Source organism: Pseudonaja textilis, chromosome Z (genome assembly GCF_049901715.1).
Source record: "Pseudonaja textilis isolate UNSWEBS1 chromosome Z, rPseTex1.2, whole genome shotgun sequence".
NCBI classification, from domain to species: Eukaryota; Metazoa; Chordata; class Lepidosauria; order Squamata; family Elapidae; genus Pseudonaja; species Pseudonaja textilis.
Window position 1 is genome coordinate 46,200,821 of NC_142008.1, and position 26,304 is coordinate 46,227,124.

General features: G+C 36.0%; 1 protein-coding gene across 3 annotated transcripts in view; it reads right to left on the reverse strand.

Moving 5' to 3' along the window:
• RARB (retinoic acid receptor beta) overlaps positions 1–26,304 on the reverse strand; it is a 135,736-nt gene that overhangs the window by 4,726 nt on the left and 104,706 nt on the right. For 2 of the 3 annotated variants that reach the window (XM_026708151.2, XM_087915521.1), the window contains 4 exons: positions 20,230–20,390; positions 12,806–12,982; positions 1,662–1,866; positions 942–1,100 (listed from right to left, as the gene is read on the reverse strand). In XM_026708151.2, the coding sequence (XP_026563936.1) occupies positions 942–1,100; positions 1,662–1,866; positions 12,806–12,982; positions 20,230–20,390 (702 nt within the window). The remainder of the gene's footprint in view (positions 1–941; positions 1,101–1,661; positions 1,867–12,805; positions 12,983–20,229; positions 20,391–26,304) is intronic. The other variant, XM_087915520.1, reaches the window with a different exon arrangement.

The window sequence follows — 26,304 nt, forward strand, 5'->3', positions numbered from 1 at the left end:
GCAATTATATAAAAAATATATTAGACTAGAAAGAGTACATAGAAGAACAAAAATGATTAGGTGATTGAAGGCTAAAACATATAAAGTATGGTTACTGAATAAGGTATGTCTAATTTAATGAAAAGAAGGACTAGGATGATATGATAGCAGATCTCTTTACCTGGCTCTATATATCTACATGGAGATCCTAAACATTACTACTTTACTTAAAAAGTCATTCTGCAATGATAACTTTGATTATTGATGAGCTTTACATAAATCAAATTTATATAAAGTTCATCATGATCATGTAAATCAGAAATTTACATAAGTCAAGAAGTTCAGGATCGGTATTTTTTTTTCATTAAGGAAACTGAAATTATGCAAACATAACAAGCATATCTAAGAGTTGCCATAAAGAAGAAGGAGGCAATCTATTATTCAAAGCACCTGCAGGCAGGACAAGAAGCAATGAATGGAAACTAATCAAGGAGAGAAGCAACCTAGAACTAAGGAAATTTCCTCATAGAACAATTAATAAGTGGAACAAGCTCCCTCCAATAGTTGTGGATGCTCCAACACAAAGTTTTAAAGAAGAGATTGGACAAATATTTGTCTGAGTATAGGGGAGGGGTATCAAACTGATGGCTCACGGGCTGAATGCATCACGCACAGGCCACCCGAGATCCGTGAAGGGAAAAAAATCTTTGCGATATGCCACATGACGGCAATGTGACGTGGTAAGATTGACACCTGTGGTATAGGATTTCCTGCAGGAACAGGAAATCTACTGTAGATTCCTTCTAACGGTGTTATTCTGTAATGCCTTTCTACTAATGCCTTTCTAAAAATGCATTTCTGTAATTCTTTTAGCATTATCCAGCTAGGTCAACAATTGCAATTGTCAACAATCTCCTGTTGACAATACATCTCCATGTTCCTTAAAAACTTATCAAACTCACCTTTTGCACTGATACTGCGTAGATCTGTGATTTTCATTAAGATCTTTGGAAACATGTGAGGTTTGTTGGGTCTTCTTTTTCGGATGTATATTTTGAGAGCTTCTAATAATGGCTCCTGTAGTTCATCTACTTTTGCTGGTTCTTCAAGGTCCTGGCGATCTGAGAAGGTATAATAGTTAAATGTTTGTACTCAAACATTAAACAGTTATAAACACACGCTACGCTGGCTTTCTATTTTCCTTTTACTTGTTCTGAAGATTTCAAAAAAACAATTCCTACTTGTCATCCTTGTGGTAACATTCTTCGCACAACTTGTTTTTTTTCTAACTGGTGAGGCTGCAACAATTGAACTATTTATTTCCTCTTTTCCAGCTGTAAACTATTGCACTGCCAAAAGTAAAGTTTCTTTTATTAATCCAGTTAATTATTTTACCAGCTCTGCTCTTTTTTTGTTTCTTGTTGTTTTTACTGTCATGTTTTAAATATGTGCCAAACTATGAAGTTGCTGAGAATTGGGCAGCTTATAATTTGAATATATATTAACAATAAGGTTTTTCTAACATCTGATTTTAATAAGACAGGAAATGTCCTGCAATAGCTAACAAACTTCCTTTTACTTCCATGTTAACTGCATCAAATGTAAAATCCTGTCGGCAAAATCTGGAGAAATGCTAGCCTATTCAACTCATTTAATATTTAAGCTGATGTATTCAAACACACCTCCACAAATTAAGCAGATGGCACTAAGCAGGCCAGTTTCAGTGTCATCCATTTCCAATGGCAGAAGCTGATTGGCAAATGTGAACACAAGATCTGTCAGGGGACCAAATCCAGCATTATGCATCTGAGTTCGGTTTAGCGTAAGGCCATCAGAAAATGTCATTGTGTCTTGTTCAGGAGTATATCTTGTGCAAATGCGGAGAATCTGGGAAGGAAAAAAGGAAAGGAAGAAAGAAAAGTTAGGTCAACTCAGGAAGGTTAAAAATGATGAGTTTTGGAAATAATCCTCCTTATAGTTATTGCCTCCATCAATTGATTCGACTAGACCAAAATCTCTTTAAAATTTTGGAGCCATCACTTAACTAAATTATTTTTAAAAAATCCAATAGTGTACATCTTATGCCACCAAATACTAAATGTTAACTCAGAAGTTAAGACACAAGTATTGCAGTCCCTAAGAAATACTTGTCTGAAGCAAAATAGTTTAGATGTTTTAGGCCAAATGCTCACTTTTTTCTCTATCTTTTCTATGTAACAAATGTTTTAATATGTATCACATATGCCTTAATAAGCAGTACAAATTCTCTGCCTGCAATTATTGCAATTTTTCTTTAGAGTCAAGAAAGGGAAGAAGATGTACCATAGACTACAATGGAGTGCCTCTGTCCATTCAGGGTTGGAACTGATCAAGTCTGTTCTCTCTTTGTTTGTTGGTTTATTAAATTTGTTTGCCAGCCATATTGCAGCACCTCTGGATGATTTACAGCATCAAAATGAAACCATAAATACATATCTAAGCATATAAAATTACAATAAAATTGTACTAAAAATACAGGTAAAATAATATTATTATGTGGAAAACAAAATACTGCAATACATTTAATTTATAGCAATGTATATCCTGATTGAATGTTAAGAAAATCTTTCCAACAGTAAGAGCAGTTCAACCCTAACCCTAACTGATAACCAAGGAAATAGTCTACTTCCTATTGCTCAAATGTATTCAAATAGAAACTAGTCAGCCCTTATGTTGTGTTCTGGATTCCTTATAGCAGAAGTTTCCAAACTTGACAACTTTAAGAACTCTCAGAATTCGCCAGCCAATTGAAGTCCACAAGTCTTAAAGTCATCAAGGTTGGAGGTCCCTGCCTTACAGGACAGGATTTGGAGTTGAAGTTCCAGTGACTCATTCTAATTTTGAACACTCTTAAGAATCTTGCTAGAATTTATATGATAAATCAATCACATTGATGCTGGAATTTGGCAGCTTGAAATCTGAGTCCTCTCAGAATAATGGAACACAATAAAAGAGCTTTAGTAGAAGTCTTCTGGTCCAAACCCCTGCTCAAGCAAGAAACCCTATAATATTTCAAAAAAATGGTTGTCCAATCTCTTCTTTAAAAACAAATGTTGGAGTATCCACAAGTCACTGAAGTCAAGTCATTCCACTTATTAATTATTCTGTCAGGAAATTTCTCCTTAGTTCTAGGTTGCTTCTCTCCTTGATTAGTTTCCATCCATTGCTTCTTGTCCTACCCTAAGGTGCTTCAGGTTGGTTCCTTCTTCTTTGTGGCAGCATCTTAGGTACTGGAACACTTCTAATTGTGCAGAAAAAAGTAGTAGCCTGTCCTGCTAATAGCTCCTCATTCTGCATATTAATCTTTTTGGAGTTTTTCCATATAGTCCAGTGGAAGTATAGTATTGTGGGTAGTATGTGAGAAAGGAATGTTGCTAAAGTTGATCCTACATAAGAAAAGATCATCTTCAGAAATGTAAAAGCCTTTTGATCTGAGCGAGAATGAAACAAGGCTATCTACTTTCATAAGTGCTCCAACTTAACACATAAAGTGATCCTTTTGCTCAAATTATTTAATTTTCTCACTTCTGAAGCACTCAAGCTCTTAAGAACATACAAAGGTTCCATGTGTACTACTCCATCCTGTGGCTCCCTGCATCTCCTAAAAAATCTGAGACAGTAATTTATTAGGTATTCTCAATAATTATTAATTCGTTTCCAAATAAAATAATGCATCCTAACGAACCACTTAGTGGCCAAACAGAACATTCAATTCTAAAGAATGGTAAGACAATGGAGACTCTAAAGACTTCAAATATTTATTGGTTTAATTTTTATTTCTAAATGAATACATTGACTTATTTGGGGTACCTCATATTGATAAATGAATGGATTTTTTCCTCATTGTGGGAGGAACCATTTATGGCTTGTATTCATAAATATATTGTTTTCCTCATAGTGATAGCCCACCAATCTGGGATTCATGGAAGAGTGGCTAGATGAAAGCCCACTTGGAGTTTGCAAAAAAGCACCTGAATGACTCTCAGACTGTGAGGAACAAACTCCAACAGGGCTTTCATATGTTTTGCACTGAGGAGAGGCTTCCATCTAGCTGCTCTTCCATAAAGCCCAGATCGCTAGATGGCTGCAATGATGGTTGTCCTTCTGGAACTCTGTCCCATTTCCACACAGGATCTCTGGAGCTCAGTCAAAATGACCATCGGGTTCTTGGTCATTTCTCTTACTAAGGCCCTTCTCCCCAGATTGTTCAGTTTGATCGGGCAACCAACTCTTGGAAGAGTCTTGGTTGTGCCAAACTTCTCCATTTGAGAATTATGGATGCAATGTGCTCTTAGGAACCTTCAGTGCAACAGAAATTTTATTGTAGCCTTCCCGAGATCTGTGCCTTTTGATTATTCTGTCTCTGAACTCTGCAGGCAGTTTCTTTGACTCATGGCTTTTGGTCTGCTATATTATGCATTGTCAGCTGTGATGCCTTCTATAGAGAGGTGCATGACTTTCTAAATAATGTCCAATAAATTTAATTTACCACAGGTTGACTCCACTCAAGGTGTAGAAACATGTCAGCAACAGTCAAGAGAAATAGGAGGTATTAAAGCTAAATTACAGATGTTGTTGCAAAGAGTTTAAATACTTAGGTAAATGTGATGTTTCAATTTTTTCTTAAACTGAAATAAGTAAATTTACAGACATTTCTAAAATTCTGTTTTCACTTTGTTATTATGGAGTGCTGAATGTAGATTAATGAGAAAAACATGAATTTCAACAACAGTAGAATCAAGCTGCCGCGACAAAAGGGAAATGAGTCTGAATACTTTCTGAATGCACTGTATCTGTAATCAAGAGTAACTTTTTATCTTTAGAGAGAGTCCTGCAAGAAAAAGAACTCCACCATAATCAATCCCATAATGCAGAGGTGGATAATTTGAAACCTAGTTTGAAAGAGGACCATAGTTTCATTTCATGTATTTGTTGGCCTGACAGCAATCAATTCAGACTTCTCAGCAAGAAGAAGATAGGGCAAGGGAAGAGAAAGCAAGCATAGAACAAAAAATAAAAAGGAGTGATAAGAAGATCATAAAGGGATATTAAAAAAAATAAGAATGCCAAGCCTACCTAACCACTTCTACTTTTCACCCCACCCAAACAGTGAGAACGTAATGGATCCCATGATGATCAGATACACACAAGAGAAATCTCTACATTGCTCCAGACAGGGGAGCAAGGAAAAGTTGTCAAGAATGCTAAAGATGGCACATATCCGCATGAGATATATTACCACCTGTACAAAAGCTTGATCCAATCCTGTCTGGGATCTAGGATGGTCCTTGAAGCAAGAGAGATTATAGATGATAATGTCTGGCTGCCGATAAATGTTCCAGGGGAATGGCAAGCTGAAAATATCAAGCAGCCTCTTAAGAGTGAAGAGTTGAGAGAAGTTATTATGAAAACTCTCTCTTAACCTTTATTTAAAAAAGCCATACCAGCAGTAATATATTAACCATTTATTAATCTATTCTGTCTCTCAACTGTCTCTCAACTTCCTTCTCAGAATTCTTTGTCAAGCATACTTGGAACTATGCTAGATTTTATAAAGCATGACATTACTTCACTATATCATGTTACAGCAGCATTAACTATGGCAGGCATGTAATTGATAATAGATGGCTCTGCCTTGAAGGAAGAGCACACACAATGAAAAGAAGACTAACAAATCTGAAAGCCTGTATGAAAAAGGACCCTGCTAAGTGCATCTTTGAAGTGCACACTAATCTCCTCTTGGCCTCTTCTCATCAGCTTGTAGTAGTGGTAGAGCTTTCAAGAAAGGGAAAAGGAGGAGGGTGGAGCTGGCGTCGTGGTGGTACGACGTGCAATCTCGAGGCTCAAGATTGCTGCCGATATCTCTGCTGTTGGACGGTCCCACCGAACCTAAACCGTCCTGTAGAGACAGTGACAGAGAAAGGCACATCCTGTTGATCCCAGGGACACCTCAAAGTCCCTGGTAGATCCAGGAGATCTACCCTTTTTGCTAGCGGCGGAGAGGCAGCCATTTAAGCTGCTGAAGCTGGGACAGCTCCAGAACAGAAGAGATCTGGAAAGAAAGTGTGTCAGTTTGGTGAGATAAATTTCTACTTATTTTTTGGAAAGAACACCCTAAAAGACTTAAAGTGAAATTAAAACTGAAGACAAAAGAGGTTAAGCGGCGAGATTAAGCTAAATTTAAACTGAAGGGTTTTTTTCCTTTTTATTGGAACTTGGAATTTGGTTAAAGCTTCACAATTTTAAACTGGACTGGTCTTTTTCTCTATTTTTTTACTTTTTAAATAATCTCTTTGAAAGTCTCTTTTGATTAGGACTTTTTTTTTTAGCTTTTTCATTTGAGGTTTACCTTTTTCTTTTCTTTTTTCTAAAGACTTTACTTTTTTATTTATTCCTGGCTTTGGATATACAAGGGGAAGTGAAAGTGAAGGGAAATAAGTTAAACTTCCATCTAGAGGCTTGGATACATTATTTTTTTCTCTTTTTTACTTGTTTAGGCATTGGTGTTACATTCAAGGACTCTGAGCCTTTTACTGAAAAGATAGTGGAATGAGCATGGTAGATTGTTTATACAGGTGCTCTTCTGTGAAACTATTGATAGCCAGAGTCTGGAGTTGAAGTTGAAAGAGAGAAGATTGAAGTGACCTTGAAAATAGAACTGGAAATTTTGTTTTTTGATTTACCAAAGAGCCTTGGACATTTAAGTGGCAGTGGTTTGCTTCCAGTCAGAATTGTTTGTTATCCTTTTTTTTAAAATTTCCCCTCCAGCTGGATTTTTATGTTTGAACTTTAGCCTTTTGATCCAGGAATTAGAATATATTTTTCTTCCTTTCCTTTTCTTTTGTTGTACCTTTTTTTTAATTAAGGGAATACACAGACCTCTATTTTTTAAATTTCTTTTTTTTATTTTTTATTTTATTTTTTCACCTTCTCTTCTTTTTTTCTTTTCTTTTCTTCTATAACTGGAACCAATTGGATTAAGGTATACAAGTGCCTGAAGATTCTTCCTTTTCCCTTTTTTATTTTTTCTCTTTTTATTTTTTATTGGGGTGGCAGTTGTCTGCCCTTCTCTCTTATTCTTTCTTAGTATTAGAAGATAGAAAAATAGCAGCCTCAGCTTCTTCAATACCAACATCTTCCTCTTCACCATCTGGAGGACAATGTTCAATACAGATGATGTTGCAACAGGAGGAGAAGGAAGTGACACTGCAGATGATTATGCAAGGAATCTAAAATATACAAGTAAAAACAGACAACATTGAAAAGAGAACGGAGAATATTGAGCCGAAAACAGAAAAGACAGATGAGAAAGTTGAGAATATTCAACAGATGATGATGAAATATGAGGACAGATTCCAGAAAATTGAAGAACAAGATGTACAAAGAGATAAGAAAATTGGAGATATTGATACTCGATTGAGTGAAGTTGAAAGAGACAGGAGCGAATCTTTGGGATGGGAAATCGACAGATCAGAATTTTATCTGAGATTCCAAAACATAGAAGAAAACTTTGCTGAAATAATGACAGAAATCCTGGCACAAGCATTAGAGATAACTAAAGAGAAGATGATGGATGGAATGGATGAAGTGTTCCGTGCCCACACAAGATATGCAATGAGAAATAAATTACCAAGAGAAGTGCACATTTCATTTACAAAGAAAACTATTAAAACACAGATACTGCAGGTGGCAAGAGAGAAAATGCTAAAGTATAAAGACAAAGAAATTGGGGTATTGAAACAAGTACAGAGAAGAGTGAGAGAGATTAGAAGGGAATACCTATTTCTGACTAAAGAGTTACTTAAGAGAGGAGTAAATTACAGATGGTTAATACCAGAAGGTCTCATGTTCACCTGGCAGGAACAAAGACACAGAATTGACACAGTTGAAACAACTGAGCTATTCTATCTAGAATATTTTAGAGAAAAGGAGGAAGATACAAGAAAAAAAGAGTTGCTAATCGAATTTGAAGAGAGTGTATAACAGCAATTGAAAAAGAAGGAGCAACGAGCAATGAGAACCAAGATCTACTGGAGCAACAAATCCTTCTTATAAAGTCTAAAATGGATGAGAGAAAATAGATTATGATTAATATAAATGGTCTTAATTTAGCCACTAAAAGAAGAAAAGTATTCCATAAACTAGAGAAATTAAAGTTTTATATAATCCGCCTAGAAGAAGTACATATTAATAACAACATGAATATATATTGAAGCAACAAAAATTAGGGAAATTATTCACATCATTGACACAATGTAAAAAAAGAGGTGTAGCCTTATGCATTAGAGATACAATCCCTGCGGAACAAATTTATACAGATGATGATGGAAGGATTTTGATGGTGGAGATAATGGACAATAATGTAAAAACACTTTTAATAGCAATTTATGCTCCAAACAATAACCAAGAAGAATTCTACAGGAAATTACATATGAAAATAATTGAACTGGACTATGCTAATATTTGTATAATGGGAGATTTTAATGGAATAATTAATGATAAATTGGACTATAAAATACAGAAAACAACAAAGAAAATTAGAAAGACATTGCCAAAATCCTTCTTCCAAATGATATAAAGGAAACAAACTTAAAAGATGCATGGAGAGAGAGAAAAATGTGGAAAATAAAGAATATACTTTTTATTCAAATAGACATGCATCATGGTCTAGAAGAGATATGATATGGATGTCAACAGAATTGTTTTCTAACATACAAGAAATCAAAATAGGAACAAGTACTTGGGCAGATCACAATCCAATGACTGTTACATGGAAAGGACAAAAGAGGAGATCTAGATGGACTTTAAATAATAAGATATTAAAGGAAAAAGACTTTAAACAGAAAATTGAGAGAGAATTGGTTTTCCTTTTTAAAGAAAATAAAAAAGAGGATACATCTTTATAGAATCTCTGGGACAAGATGAAGGCCTACACAAGCGGTTTGATAATAGAATATACAAGAAAAAGAAATATAAAACAGAAAAAAAACTTTTAAAACACTGGAAGATGAATATAAGAGACTGGAAAAAGAGTTACAGAAATCTCCACAAAAAAGACATTAAAATTAAAATGGATATAACTAAACATAAAATGGGATTAATGGAAAAAGAGGAGTTAGCACAAAAAATTAAAAATGCTAAACAGAATTATTTCGAAGATGCAAACAAACCAGGCAGATGGTTAGCTTATAAATTGAGAAAGGAAAGAGAATCAAGAAGGATAAACCAACTAACAAATGAATAAGGACATGTCTGCTATGGAAATGAGGAAAAAAATTATACAAGATTACTATGGAAAATTGTATTATCAAGAGAATATTCAAGAAGAAAAAGTTAAGCAATATTTACAGAAGGTGAATTTACCCCAGATACCCAAAGACATTGAAATAATGTTAGAAGGGAACATAATGATGATGGAACTAACAGAAGCTTTAAAAAAAAAAAAAACATTGGAAAAGCACCAGGTCCAGATGGTTTGCCAGCGGAATTTTATAAGACATTTCAGGAAACACTGAATCTTCAATTACTAGAAGTTATGAATGAAGTTATGTCAAAGAAGAGAATACCCAAAACATGGTCAGAAGCATACATTACACTTATACCGAAGGAAGATAAAGACCCACAGCAAGTTAAAAACTACAGACCTATATCCCTATTAAACTCAGACTATAAAATCTTTGCTTCAATTTTGGCAGAAAGACTGAAAAGATATTTAAATAACTTTATTCATCCTGATCAAAACAGATTTCTGCCAAAGAAACAAACAAAAGATAATATGAGAATAATTCTGGATACTTTGGAATATTATGAGGCACATTCTGAAAAGCAAATGACTCTGATGTTTTTAGACATGCAGAAAGCCTTTGACAATGTGAGTTGGCGATTTATGTTACTACAACTGGAACAAATGGGCTTTGGTAAAAAATTTATTCAAGCCACAGAAATGATATATTATAAACAACTGCAAAGGTTATGATAAATGGAGAGTTAACAGATTCTATAGATATAAGAAAAGGGACTAGACAAGGCTGTCCACTGTCACCTCTGTTGTTTGTGTTGACATTGGAAGTGCTGAATAGGAACATTAGAGAAGAAAAAGAAATAAAAGGAATGAAAATTAAAAAGGAAGAGTACAAATTTCAAGCCTTTGCAGATGACCTGGTATTTATACTAGAAGACCCACTAGAAACAGCACCTAAATTAATAGAAAGAATAGAAGAATACGGAAAAGTAGCAGGTGTGAAAATAAATAAAGATAAAACAAAGAACATATTAGCAAGACAAAAGAGTTAGAGAAGTCTTGGAAATCCAGGTCACAAATAAGGTTAAGTATTTAGGGATATATATAACAGCAAGATGCAGTACACTGAAGGAGGATAACTATCTTAAACTCAAACAACAGATTGCGACAGATTTGATAAAATGGGAAAACTTGCAATTATCATTGATTGGGAGAATATCTACAATTAAGATGAATGTATTGCCTAGAATTTTATATCTATTCCAGACAATTCCAATCAGATTAGGGAAAGAGTTTTTTGAAGATCTAAATAAAATAGTGTTAAAATACATTTGGCAGGGAAAGAAAGCAAGAATAAAACTTAAACTGTTACAAGATGCAAGAATAAGAGGAGGGTTTGCCTTGCCCAATTGCGAGCTATATTACCAGGCGTCAAGTTTGATGTGGGTAAAGGAATAGATAACACTAAGGAACAGTAGATTATTGATTTTAGAAGGCCATGACTTGCTGTTGGGATGGCATGCCTTTCTCCAGTATAAGGGAACTAAAACACAGGGGTATTTTAGAAGACATTATATTCGAGAGGCATTGTTTTTAAACTGGGAGAAGATAAAAAAGCAACATTATTTTAAAATTCCATTATGGATGTCCACTATCGAAGCTTTTTCTTATCCAATAACATATAAAAAGGAACAAACAGTTAGATATGGTAAAATATTGAATGAAAAGGGTGAACTTAAATCTATACAAGCATTGGAAGGACAAGGTATAAAAATGAATTGGTTTTCGTATGCACAAATACAATCTAGATTTGACAAAGATCTTAAAACAGAAGGTTTCTCTGATAAGTTGACTGATTTAGATAAAATTTTGATGGGTACTGATGAAAAGGTAATTAAAAAACTCTATGGACATTTATTAGAATTTAAATTAGAGGAAGAACAAATTAAAGAACAATGATTGCTTGGGGGAAATTTTTGGGATATGGGATTGATTTAGAAAAATGGCAAAAATTGTGGTCTCAAAATTATAAAATGACAATGTCAACTGCTTATAAAGAAAATTTGTATGAGATGTTTTACAGGCAGCATCTACCCCCGACGAGAATTGCGAGAATGTTTAAGAACAAATTGGATAAATGTTGGAAATGTCATCAGATACCTGGTTCATATTACCATATGTGGTGGACACGTTCAGATGCAAAAAGATAAAATCCACACATGGTTGGAAAAAATGATAAAACAACACATAGACTTTAAACCAGAGATATTTTTACTAAGAATTACATTTGAAATTAGAGAACAAGAAGATAAACAATTTTATATAATATGGGACTTATTTTATCAATGGCTAGATAAAAAGACATGGCAATGAAATAGACTAAGTTTTGTAATAGAAGATCAACAGATTGATATATGCCCAAAATATATAACCTTTGGATAAATGTATAATATAAATTTATAATAAAATCTAGAATACCTCGTATAAAATGATGGAATAATAGTTTAGTCAAATGAATGATTAATAACTGATAAATATATAAGCATATGCTAGATTGACAATTTGGGAACCTATATAACTTGTGAGTAAAGACTATGAAAGAATAGCACAAAAGATTTGTAACCAACTGACACACTGTATGTATATAATTGGAAGATGGTTTTGTTTTTGTTTTTGTCTGTAGATGTTTGTCTTAAAAAATAAAAATCTTTAAATAAAAAAAGAAAAGGAAAAGAAGCTACAGTACTTATCATATTCCCCTCCCTAGGATTTTGTTTTCAACCAAACTTTATAGATTTCTGTATGTAACATAAATTATTTTAGTGGGCAATATTCCTGTACAAACCAAACTCTGAGGCAAGCGAGATATTGGGGAATTAATTCTGTATTATTTACTTTACCCTAAAAAAAAGATAGGGAATGTATGGTCCTTTAATTGTGGCTGGACTCTCCCAGCACTGTTCACCATTGGCTAGAGCTAATGATATTAGAAATTGTAGTTCAGGAACATCTGCAGAGCCACAGATTCTCCATTCTGTCCTAAAAAAATGATGAATCACATACACATGAACTCTCACAACATTTACTAGGGATCACAAATTTATAAGCTCCACATTTTAAAATTCCTGAACTTTAAAAAGGGAAATATTTTGGATCTTAGTGCTACAAATTCTGAACAGAAAAACTACATTCTTCAATTCTGCAGTATTTCTCTTTCTGACCCTTTGGTTTGCCTCTAATCGTGGGAGAGGAAAGAGGAAAGGCACTCAGTTTCCATTTCCAATTGTTTAAAATTGACACAGTCTCTCCTTAAAACTTGATTGGATAGATACAGGGGAATGGGGAAATGACTAGTCACAGCTCTTTTGAGCAGCTTTTGTTTACTAGAGCAAAGTATGAGCACCCTAACCCTAACCCATCCCTCTCCGAAGGTTGTTGTGCCCATTATCTTTCTATTACCAGTAATGATCAGCAAGACTCCCCCTGAATATACTGGTCATTGGAAGCAAAAGTCAACAGAATACTGTAAAGAGACAAGTTACATACCAAAATGTCCAAGCAAGCAGCCTTAAGTAGTGTGATCTGGTCTGCAATTCTCAAACTTGTGAAACCAGGCAATTGTTTAGCAAATTCCACTATTTTAATAATGCACTTTGTTGCAAGTTCACTGAATTTGTCCCAGAGCCCAAGGTCCAGACGAACTCTATGATCCGCACTAGAGTTCTAAAAAGAACAAAATGAATCAATTGCTGTGACAAAATGTAGTTGAAACAAAGACCCTCTGAAAGCAACTTATCTTAACAATTTCAGTATCAGTGAGATTTGTGGTTGAAATACTTTTTAAAAAAAATCTTGTCAAGTCTTTCCTTATATACTTGCTTTTGCTTAAGATTAAAGCTACAACTGTCCAATGGGTAAAATAAATAACAGCATTTCTAAAGGTTACAGATCTTCTTTTTCCATTAGGTCTACACTGAAATCCCACCCATTACTGTTAGAGCTGAGGAATTAATTATGTGTAATTAGAAGAATGGTTTCATGTGTGGGGGAAAACAGCTTTATTTTGCAGAGTATATTTTACATGCAATGTGACCTCTTTTCGCGTTTATATGTTCAGCAAATTAGTAGTTCAAGTTAGCCTTTCTTCTCTATAGCTCAAAAAGCTTTTAATATTATGAACAGAGAAGAACCATTTATTAGGCAGAAGAAAACAATGAGGAATTCCTTTTCCTTTCTCCCTGCCAAATATGGCATTTGATAATAATCTCTTCTACTCTGGGTCCAAAGTTCTTCATCTACAAACAGTTGTCCACTGAGAAAATATATGCTAGACCTTTACTTAGTACTATGCATATGTTGATACAAGTTGTACCAGTTGAATTTAAATCAAGGATGCATAAGAGAGGGAGAGCATAGTGGATGACACATATCCCCAAGTGGGTGAGGCTAGAATAAAAGCCAAGTCTGATTTATACACATTTATTGTAATGAAAATTAAATCAAGTAATCATAGTTACTAGAGTTATTCTTCAATATATTTTTCCATTTGATTAAAGTATACAATTTGACAGTAAGTTCTGAGAAGGGTCTAGCAGTTACCTCCAAAGCTATAGAAACTATATTGCCCTGGGTCTCAGTCTGTGTTATAAATGTTGAAAAATTGGGTAATATGCACAAGTAGCATCTTACGAAGAATATTACAGTTTTGTGATCTATCCAGATATTGTCGGCGCCTGCAAAATAAAAATAGCTTCCAAATTTGACTAAAGTCAATTAAAACAAAAATATTTTGTTTTTGAAAATGAATTATTATGGAAATGAACCTAACAGGAGTAAGGAGGACAGATACAACCAAACTGTTAGATCATAACTATATTCTCAAGGGTTGAAGACAGCATGGTCAGCAGGGACGGATGTTGGGATTGTTGTTCCCACATCTGCTCCTAAAGTACTGAGGTCAAGAAACTAAAATGCAGCAAAGAGATGCAGCAATTCCTAAAATGCAGCAAGAGATTCCTTTCTATCATCTCTCGCTCCATATAGAGTAGTGATCCTTTTTAGTACAAGGGACCAGGTTCGTGGAAGACAACTTTTCCACAGACTTTGGGGAGATGGTTTTGGTTTTGCTCACTTGGCTGCCATACATCTCCAATTGTGCAGCCCGGTTGCTAACAAGTCATGGACTGATATAGAGCATTAAATGCAGTGAAAGACTAAGAATGTCACAACTGCCCCTTAGAGACAGGACAGGATTAACACAGAAGTGCACCAATTACAAATACCTGAACAATAAAAATTGTGATCAGACAGGTTTGAAAGACTTGGAAAGATACAAATACAACTAACGATGAACCACAGTCTGAGACACAAGAACTATTTTAAAACAGAAAATTTATAAATTTATTTAATTCTGGTTATATATGAACTCTTTTTCTGTGTGTTTATTTTTCTATATTCCTTATCCTCGTCTTTTGACCATAACAATAAACTATATGTATTGCATTACACTAAAGTAAATTGAGAGAGAGTCCATGTCTGAGCTATCTCTTAGTTCTTTTTTTCCTCATTTTTAAACATAACCCAAACCATTTGTCATATTCAGGAAACATAAATGACACCTATGCAGAAGGTAAGATAAAATGGTACTAAATACTTCCACATTTCACTTCTACAGTTTCCTTCATATATTGTACAGAGAATTGAATTCCAATGTTGGATTTTATCTAGCAGACTGTATTCTAGAGGTACAACATTACATGGGGTGTGTGTGTGAGAGAGATAATAGGTTTTGTTTTGATGACTTGGTACATTCCCTTTTCAGGATTCTGCATTCTATAAAGATATACTTTATAACCTCAAGGACCTTGGTGAAATGCTGTACATGGGGGGCGGGTTGGAAGGGTGGGAGGTAAAATCAAGATGTGTAGTGATTTGGGCTGCTATTAAATACAATAGCCAATTTATATCCACTTTCCTAGAAAAACGGCAATGAAGATGTGAATAAAGCAGAGCCTAGAGCTTGAAATTTATTCCACAATAAGGCATCCATCTGAAAAAAAATTGCATGAAACCAGCTAGTGGGGATGAACTCTTCAGCAGTGGCTTCCCAGATCTCTTTATCATGCTTCCCTACCAGTCCTGCAAGAAAGTTAGATGCATCTATGTCTGAGCCAATGACTAGCTCTAACTAAGCATAAATATAATTTGACTATTATGCAAACTGAAAAGAAAAGACAGTGAATAAAGCACAAAATTACCTTGTTGCTTTTACTGCCCTGCTAAATCAGGAGAGACTCCAACTGAAAATTGTTAGTTGCATCATAACTATGTTTTTGCCCAACAACCCTATGAGGTGAGATGAGGTGAGAGAATGAGTAGTCCAAAGTTACCAGGCAGCTTTCATGACTAAGACAGAACTAGAATTATCAGTTTCTAGTTTGGTGCATTAACCATTAGACCAAACTAACTTTTCTTTACTGATTTGAACTTGCCCAATGAAACACACTGAGGTTTACATTAAGAGGAGATACAGATTTCTGAATCTGTAAGCCAAGCCTGAGCAACCTTTTTTAAACTGTCCAATGACCTGCTGGGAATAGAATAATCAGTAGGGCTGAAACAAGACACAAGTAGGGTCAGAGCCAAAAGACAGTACATCCATTCTTTGAGAACTTTCTGTCTCATTTTCTTTTGAATCAGACCATGATCCCATGTTATGTGGCATGTAAGATCCTGACTTCCAGACTCCCATAAGGAAAAAAGGCAAATAATGATGATAGGAGATTCAATTTTAGGGGATAATAATAAATAAATAATAAAATAAAAATTAATAAATAAGACCAATCTTATTTCATTCTTTGACAAAGTGACTAAATTAGTAGAGCAGCAAAATGCTGTGGATATTACATACTTAGACTTCAAGCAAAGCTTCAACAAAGAAGACCACAACCTATTTCTTGGTAAACTAGAAAAATGTGGGATAGACAGCAACACCATCAAATGGATTAATGATTAATGGTACTACATCTACATGAAGGGAAGTAAGCAGTGGGGTACCATAAGGTTCCATTTTTGGCCCAGTACTCTTCAATATCTTCATAAACTACTTAGATGAGGGAATAGAAGAAGTCATAAAATTTGCAGATGGCTGGCAGGACAACCCATAAGACAAGCTCAGGATCCAAAAAATCTTGACAGACTTGAACAATGTACCCTATCCAACAACATGAAATTTAATGCAGAGAAAAGCAAGGTTTTACCCTTAGGCAGGAAAAACCAAAGGTACAAGTACAGATTAGGCAAAACCCAGCTAAAGAAACAGTAACAGTAAGCGGGTCCCTGAAGACCTAGTGGATAATCACTTAAACACATGAGCCAGCAGTGTATGGCAGCAGCAAAAAAGCTCATACAAATCCTTGATTGAATAAACAGAAGCACAGAATCAAAGTCACATAAAGCATTAGTACTGTTTATAAATTCTTTGTAAGACCACACCTAAAATACTTTATCAGTTTTGGTAACCACTTTATAAAACCATCTGTATAAAACCATGTTTGGTCACCATTTTATAAACCATCTTTATAAAAAAGATGTTGAGAATTTAGAAAAAATGCAAAGCGCAACTAAGATGATTAAAAGCCTGGAGACGAAAACATACAAAGAATGGATATGTCTAGTCTAGAGAAAAAGCCTAGGGATGACATATAGCAGTATTCCAATATTTAAAGGGCTGCAGCAAAGAAGAGGAGGTCAACTTATTTTCCAAAGCACCAGAAGGCAAAACAAGCAACAATGGATGGAAACTAATCAAGGAGAGAAGCAATCTGGAATTAAGGAGAAACTTCCTAACAGCGAGGACAAATAACCAGTGGAATAGCTTTTCTTGAGACATTGTAGATGCTTCACCACTGGAGAACTTTAAGAAAAGACTGGACAGCCATCTGTCTGAAATGGTATAGGGTCTCCTGCTTGAGTAAATGGTTGGCTTAGAAGACCTCTAAGGTTCCTTCCAATTCTATCAGCTTTGTACATGCTAGTAAGCCGGGTTAATTTGCCAATATGGGGGCAAAGATAGGCATGTGGGAGAGTTGTAGCACCCTTGAAATGTAAGTGTGAGCTGACTGCAAAGCACCTCAAATTTTATCATGTGTGCAAAGGCACTGCAATAGTCTTAATTTTAGACAAAGGTCTTAAGTCCCTTCATTCAGTACTGTCATAATTTAGAGCAGTTACTGAATGAATGGTCATAAGTCAAGGACTATCTGTACATCAAACTGGACTTCTGAAATTCATCTTTTTTGTGACAACTAATCACAGACCACAATCCATTAGAGAAACAGGTGTGCTTCTCAACTGTTTTTTCAAACATACACCCCACCTTATTAGAGAAAGACGAGGCTGGTAAGTCAAAAAGAAGCTTCAAGATGCTAGAAAAGATCTGGTTCCCCTATGAGATTCCGACTCCCACAGTTGAATCAGACAGAGAAAACAAAACCTAATAAAAACTCACAAAACACTGATGCTCGTGTACAAATCGGGTGAAACAATGTTCACATTTGTGATGTTCAGTTGCCTTTTGAAAATAAATAAATAACATATTTCACTTATAGAACCATATTTCTTGTGAGTATATGTAACATGCATAAAGAGATTCAATCCTTTCAGAACCAATACTTTCCTCCAAGCAGCTAATCATCAAAGAGAAATATCAAAATATCCCTTTTGAACAAAGACTGGATTCATCTGTGGAGGAATAATTGAAATGATGGAATATGTTATTTCATATTGTTCTGTCTATGGAGGTGCTCACCATGCATAATGATGTCCATTTTTCACTAAACATCCTGACTCATTCTATCTTGTGTTATTACTATCTTAAAAGTCTGATTTCATTTTATTGTCCACAGCTAAGTATTGATCTATAGCAGTGTTGGCGAACCCTTCTGACACCGAGTGCCAAAACGGAAGTGCATACGCAGGGGAGCGTGGTAAACTGGAAGAGCAGCTCCCCAGCTCGTATGTGTGTGCTGGGAAGCTGATCTTCCAGTTTCCAGCGTACATGCCTGCCAGCCACCTGATCTTCCAGTTTCTGGCATGCATGCACATGGGAAGACCAGCTAGCTGGTGCGCATGCACATGCCAGAACCCAAAAGAGCAACAGGAGATGGCTGGCATGCCTGGAGAGATGGCTCTGCATGCCATTTCTGGCACGCATGCCATAGGTTCGCCATCACAGGTCTACAGATTGTACAGTACACCTAAGCACCTCTTCCAAATTTTTCTTAAATATTTTAGAAGGTTGTGTGTTTTTCTTTTTATCTTAATTAACTGTGATTTTTTTTGTTTTATTTGCTAGTTACCAAATAAAAATTAATTAATTGATTCCTATTTTCTTCCTAGTTCTTACTTGCTCAAGATTTTGATCTTCAATTCTTACCTTGTTTGACTCCCAGTATTTATTTCATTTTATCCTCTTGAACGGACTTGATTATATAGTATCCTACTCTGCTACTAACTTTTAGCAGTCTGGCAAAATACCTATAATACCGTGTTTCTTCAAAAAGAAGGCCGGGTCTTATTTTCTTTTGACCTCCCCCCAAAACAGCTAGGCCTTTTTTTTGGAGGTTCCTAATTATTGACTCACTTCATGGCAATTGCACTGATAGCCCCGCCCAGCAGAAGCCTGCTGTTGGCTAACTTTTCTGTAGCCCTTGCCGCTACTCACACGCACTGCCCCAGCCTCTGTTTCGCCTTCAGATGCCTTCTGGAAGCCCTCTGCAGCCGATAATGAGTTCTGCAAATGCCATCCGGAAAGCTCTCTGCGGCCCATAACAGAGCTCCGGATTGATCCGGAGCTCTGTTATCGGCTGCAAATGCCTTCCAGAAAGCCCTCTGCAGCTGATAATAGAGTATCAATCCAGAGCTCTATTATCGGGTGCAGAGGGCTTTCCGGAAGGCATCTGAGACCAGGGAGATGCATGCGAGTGGTGGCAATGAAGATGTGGGCCAGCAGCCGGCTCCTGCTGGACGGGGCTGTCAATGGCACTACCGCAAGGTGAGTCAATAATCTGAAGATGAAACAGAGGGCAGGGCTATGTGTTTGAGTGGCAGCAAGCGGCCGCAGAAGGCGAGACAGATGTCAGAGTGTGCGAGGCCTGGTAAGTAGGGCAGTTCCACACCCCCATCCCCACTCTAGCTTATTTTTTTCCTATGTGCTTCACCCCACCCCATGCACCCTGGGGTGGGCAGGGTCTTAATTAGGGCTAATTTTGTGGATGGGGCTTAATTTAATCACATATGCTCAAAACATGATAGGGCTTCTTTACAAGGTTTGTTTTTTTGGAGAAACACGGGGTATGTATATATAATATTGTATATTGAAAGTGTATTACTAACTTCAATTATGGGTACGTATACATATTCTTATTGGGAAATTCGCTACTTTGTTATTTATCCACTGGACACTGAATTATACTTTGCAGCTCAACACCTAAATTTTTACTTTTCTTCCTTACATTTCCACTTTAAAAATGGTATTTCTTTTATCAAAAGGATGTACAACCCATCCAGATTAATTATTTTTTTACCATTTTCCAGTAAAATGAAATAAAACCATGGAAATTTCCTATTTCCACTCTAACAATATGCTATACCCAAGAGATACTTTTGTTTAACTGATTTACTATTATCAATTGCAAAAATTTGTTTACAAGTACAAATTTGTTCTATTTATTTTTGGTCCATCAACTAAATACTATTGTTCAGTTATTTACTGGATTATCCAAGATAGATCAGTGTTGGGTAAAAGGATTCTATTTTAATGCATGTGATTGTACTAAAATAGCCAGAGTTTTTATAGAGCAATTAATTTCTCTAATTCTGAGATCCCATCTAATCTTCCAGTCCTCATAATAAAATGAAATGAAATGAAACAAACATAACATGACATAAAAGTTTATAATAGCTGTTACCGTTGTATATTTGCCTAGCTGGCAGAGTGAAGGGAATGTTTCCTGGTGAGATTTTCTGATTTTCTCAGTGAGATCATCCAGTTCTGCTGTCATTTCATAATTCTCCAAGAGCTCTTGCTTTAAAGTCTCCTTTTTCTTTTTGTTCCTGTCATTTCTGACAGCTGGAGGCAGGGAAAAGCAATTCAAATTTGGTTATTTAATTATCTAAATTTGGTTATTTGATTACCTAAATTCAACAGATCTTGAATAAGTATTACACATGCCAAACATAGAGAGAACACAGAGAGGAAATTAGTAATTTAATAGCTTATTTTTAAAAGTGTCCATTAGATTACAGTTAGTTTTTGACTTATTTAAGTTATGGCTAAACAAAAAGACTGGTGCCAAAATTACTGCCACTGGAGTGCTGCTACAATCTCATGATCAAAATCCAGACACTTGATACCCTGCCCACATTCACGACTCCAAGGGTGCTTCAAGTCCCCCAACCTGTTTGTTTTTTCCCCATCTTTGCCTTTGGGGCACCTTCCACTATATAGTTCCTGCTGTCCTAACTGCCTATTTCAGATTCTTCCTCTGTGTGTTGATCAAGTATGCCTTTGTGAGACATACTGGCCATAAAAAGTTTTCTTCCCAGGATCGCACAGAGTGAAGTTTTTCTTCTTCTTTCTCCATACATCAAAAGTTCTGCTTTGCCACAATCTGAAAATAAGCTATATTTTGTCTCTCTCTATTCCACCTGGAAATAGACTCCTTTTTGACAGAAACTACTCTATCCTAGAGTCTTCCTGGGTGTCAACTCCCCAAATTCCCAGTGAGCATGTACTGTACATTGGACAAAAGATTGAAAAAGTTTCTATAAATATGATACTATACCCCAGATAGCTACCTTCAAATCCCATTTCACTATTATGCTTACTTATATTTCCATTTGTATATTGGATTATATTTCTTGGAGACCATTTATGAACATATTAACATCAGAACATCAACGTTTGTGATACTTCTGAGACAAAGGTTAATTGGCTAAGTGCTTCTGTAGAAAAACATTCTATGCCTCAAGTGGACTGAAAATATGCTAAGGAATCATTGAATCAGTCAACTAAAGGTTTGCAATAGAGTAGATACTACATGTATTTAAACTTTTCAGGGAAGATAATATCAACAGTGTCTGTATATATTGCATGAATGAAGAATGATGTATCGTAAAGAAATTATTTATAAACAAATAATATATAAAAATCTGCCCTGTACATTTTACAAACTAACATTTGGTATGATGGTAATCATAGAAGAATCGACAATATCAATAAGCAGCCATGAGTCCTGTGGTGTCAATTGTCTATTTCAAATCTATACTCATATAGAAAAGGAGTGGGAAGTTCTTTCAAATTTCACTAATACTATTGGGAATGTTCAAAGTTCTTCCAAAAAATATTCTATATGTTTTGCTGACAAAATTTGTAATTAATTAATCTTTAATGAAGTTTATTGTGACTGGAAAGAACATTTAAAGCATATGGTTAAGTTCATGCTTTGTAAGACCTGCAGTAATGCATCAATTTAACAGACACATTTTCTTTCTCTCCTTCCACTGTTAGGTCAATGCTATCACTTGGCACACTTAGGCAGATACTGACAAGACAAGCTTGTCGTGGGCTGGAAACTGGTTAAGTTCAAATAAGAATATACTGTTTTCATTATGAGCGCTGCTAGCAACCTAGCATTTGGGGGCAGCAGATACTGAACAAAAGTTTAATAGCATGTGCCATTCCTTATACATAATTAAAATCAAAAACAGCTACATCTCACAGCTTCAAAACACTGAACTAATGCTCCTAATAGTATTTAGTTTACAAACTCAAAAATCTTTTGGGTTCACCAATATTATAGGAAGATGTAGGCAGCTGATCACTTACATTAATATTCTTTTCATAAGCAGAGTAATCAGATTTTTTTAATTTTTTTTATTTGGTTTAATCAGATTTTTTTAATTTTTTTTATTTGGTTTGTCAATTGTTTACAGGATAACAGGTATAAGTAAAAACATACCGTATATAATCGAGTATAAGTCGACCCGAATATAAGCCGAGGCACCTAATTTTACCACAAAAAACTGGGAAAACTTATTGACTCGAGTATAAGCCTAGGGTGGGAAATACAGCAGCTACTGGTAAATTTCAAAAATAAAAATAGATACCAATAAAATTACATTAATTGAGGCATCAGTAGGTTAAACTAAAAAGGCATGTTGCTTTCATTAGTGTCAAGATGGCATGAATTAACATGGCATAAATACTCAATTGCAAGTTAACTTCATTCACTCTTGGCATTAAAAAATGCCACGGGGAGGGAATTATTATCTAATTAAAACTTTCACTAGGACAGTTGAGAATAAGTTTGATGTTCACAATTTCCTCTTTGAAAGAGACCAGTAAATAGTGAACAAGAAGATGAAGAAAAAGAAGTGTGTTTTTTCACACTTTTCACACTGCAGTGAACAAAAATGGCATCATAGGAACATGCTTATTCTCAGTCCAAAGGTTTGTTTCTGATTTCTTCCCTGATTTAAGGGAAATTTGGGAAACGATCTCACTATCATGAAAGTCAGTGTTCTCTGCCTGTGGGGCGTTTGGAAGAAAATGCCCCGTGACATATCCACGCGCATGTAAGGGGAATCAGAAATCCCCGCGTTCAACGCCTAGCACGGCAGAAGAGAAAACACAGCTGTGAGCAAATACTGGGAAAACCTGATTGATCAAAAGGAAGGAGGCAAAAGAGGGAGGAGTGGTGGTGGACGGAGGTCCCACTGGTATTTGTGAAACACTCGATCGGCAGTGCTTAAAGTCAACGTCCTCGCTCCCACCCACCCACCCACCCAAAGCCACAAAGTCCCCCAATCGCGCAGCCCAGAATCGCCCTCCCCTCAGGGGGCAGCAACCATGCCCAGCGTTTCCCGAGACAAGAAGCTCCACCATGCAATGAAAGTGCCCTGGCTCTAGGCTTGCGGGCTCAGAAAACAACGCAAGCCGAGGTGGCTTCGTTTCCTCAGCCCCAGCTGCTTTCAGTCCACTCAGGAGGAGAAGGAGGTGGTGGTGGTGGCTCGCGTTGTTTTCTGAGCCCGCACGCCTAGAGCCAGGGCGCTTTCATTGCACAGTGAAGCTTCTTGTCTCAGGAAACGCCGGGCATCGTTGCTGCCCCCTGAGGGAAGGGCGATTCTGGGCTGTGCGATTGGGGGACTTCGTGGCTTTGGGTGGGTGGGTGGGACGGAGCGAGGATGGACGGAGTCCGCAAAGTGGGGCTTGCCTGTCCTTGCTGGCTGCCTCTACTTCCTTAGGGGCGGGGAAGGGGGCTCATCTGGACCAAGGGTGAGTCTCCCCCTCAGTTTCCCCTGAAGGATCTTCCGTCACTTTTGCCTTCTCCCTACGTCTTCCCTCTGTTAAAATCCCCACACACACACACACACTTATTTTCGGGCGGATAGATTTCGTGTCTGAGCATTCTCACATGATGGTGGGTTTTTTCAGAGGGGAATCTGTCACTCGAGTATAAGCCAAGGGGGGTGTTTTCAGCACAAAAAATGTGCTGAAAACTCGGCTTATACTCGAGTATATACGGTAGTTATGAATACATGGATACATATAAGAAAAATAAAAGAAACAATAGGACAGGGACAGTAGGCACGTTGGTGCACTTATGCACGCCCCTACAGACCTCTTAGGAAAGGGGTGAGGTCTCCATAGTAGCCCCTTTACTTGGTGACTGGACAATGTTGTTAGGATCCCATTATATTTCCCAAAAATGAAACTTTCAAACACAAAAATCCAGAGAAACCGCCAATGGGCATGTGGAATTAGTCTTAGTTAATAGTACTCGTCTCATTTGCAGTTGTATTTGCTGGAGTTCTTTTTTGTGCCAGCAACTTCATTGTCACAGAAGAAAGGATATTTCTCACACAACCGAGGGATTCTCACTTTCTTGTATTAATTTTTGCATCTTTCTTGAATGTGCAACAGATAATAAGTTAGCTACTAGGCTAACTTCCATGTATATCAGTCTGACAGAGAAGTAAAGAGGCATCTGGTGTCCTCTGAGCTTGATAGTTTTCTTGCAGATGTTTCATTATCCAAACTAGGCAATATCATAGGCAACATCACTGATAACACTAGCATTGATGTTATCTAATTTGAGTAATGAAACATCTGCAAGAAAGCTATGCAACAAATCTGCAGAAAACATCTGCAACAAATTCAGATAGCACTAAGGCCCCTAAGCTACAAATATTCTCCTATAGAATAGAGATAATTCTAGGGAAGCAAAAAGTTGCTTTTAATCATCTTCCAATGCAATACAACAAATTTTTTTTGCAAAGCTCTACTTGCCTAAATACACAAGTACTGACTAAAATGCTTTGCTCAGCCTAAGTTCTCATCGGCCACTTAACAGCTTTGAGTGAATGTGAATGTCTTATTTCAGAAAATTTTAGGAGAAGCTGCCAAATGCAAAAGCTACAAGATGACTCACATATCAAGGACTTTTCTTTCCCTTTGTTCTTTTTCTGATACTCAAAATTAATTACTTTTTTGCCATATAGTTTATATTCTCCTGAGAAAAAATATTATAGGGAACATAAATTAAGAGAAGTATTATTCATCTTTTATATGTAACTAAATTATTAGGAGAGCCATTTTAGTAGTTAAGACACCAGGCTAGAAATATAGAAACCTTGAATTCTAGGCCCACCTTAGGCATAAAGCCAGCTGGGTAACCTTGGATGATTCAATTTATTTCAGCCATAGGAAGGAGGCAATCGCAAACTACTTCTGAAAGTCTGCCAAGAAAACTGCAGGAACTCGTCTAAGCAGTCTCCTGAGAACTGGCCACAATTGAAGAAAAAAATTATCAGATGCAATTTTCTTGAAAAATGTTTACATTTTTAGTATTAATCAAGCTTAAGGTTGCAATCCTATATAATGAAAAGTAGTGTTTCATTTTAGGCAGACTTGACCAGGATTGCACTGTTTAATATGCTGCACAGCTGGAGAGAAGAAGGTGATGCTTTTTGCTAAATAGTAAAGAATTTGTACATATTTAGGAATATAATTAATTAGGTGCACACTTAATAATTAAGAATCTTAGAACCAGAAAATTAAGTAAATAAGTAAAAAAAATCAATATATTATAAAGTAGGGTTTCCAAAATAATTTAACTATGTAGAAATAGACACGCTATGAATCTTCTCAAATTTTTATTTCTGCACAAATGTAAGATCACAGAATCTAAATGAAGCCATAACAACTGAATTCTACCATTGTAGGTAATATGCCTAGAGGAATGTTGATGAAAAAAAACTTCCTTTTACGAAACAGAATTGTAAATTACAAGAATATCTTTAAACATTAAATTCAGATGTTGCTGTATGCCATCCTTTTATATGTGCTTATTAATTATCAATTGTAATGTTAATATATTAAAGGAGGAATTCTGGCATTTATTCATTAAATATTTTAATGTAAGTATTACATACAGTTGCTTGTGTGTGCATGTGTATACTGTTGTATCTCATGTTTCATGTTCTGAACTGCAAGGTTGCTACTTTATAATGCTGATTATTAATCTTTTGGCGCTAGTGGCTATATTTAGACTTCAGGAAATGTTTGGATAGTTGGCCAGCACAACTGCTGATGAATCCTACCCCTTAACAAAATGGCTAACATTGTCATGATGACATGAACATATTGTCTGCGATGACATACTTACCAGTTTGCTTCAATCTAATGCGCTCTTGCTCGCCCTCCCTCCCTCCCTCCCTCCCCCTCCCCTCCTCTCTCTCACAAACACACAGGGATTTTTTCTGAGCATGTGGAAACACTTCCGAAAAACAGAACAATTTGCTCTATGTCTAAAGATACATTCTTGGAAGTAAAACTGATCTTTAAGGTTAATCTTAGGAAATTTAAGACTATTGAGCTGAATCCAACATTGTAAGTATTTATCGGTTCATCCATTTATTTAGTTTATACTTATCACATCCTTCAATTAAAAAAATTCATAGTAGTTTTAAGAATTGCTAAA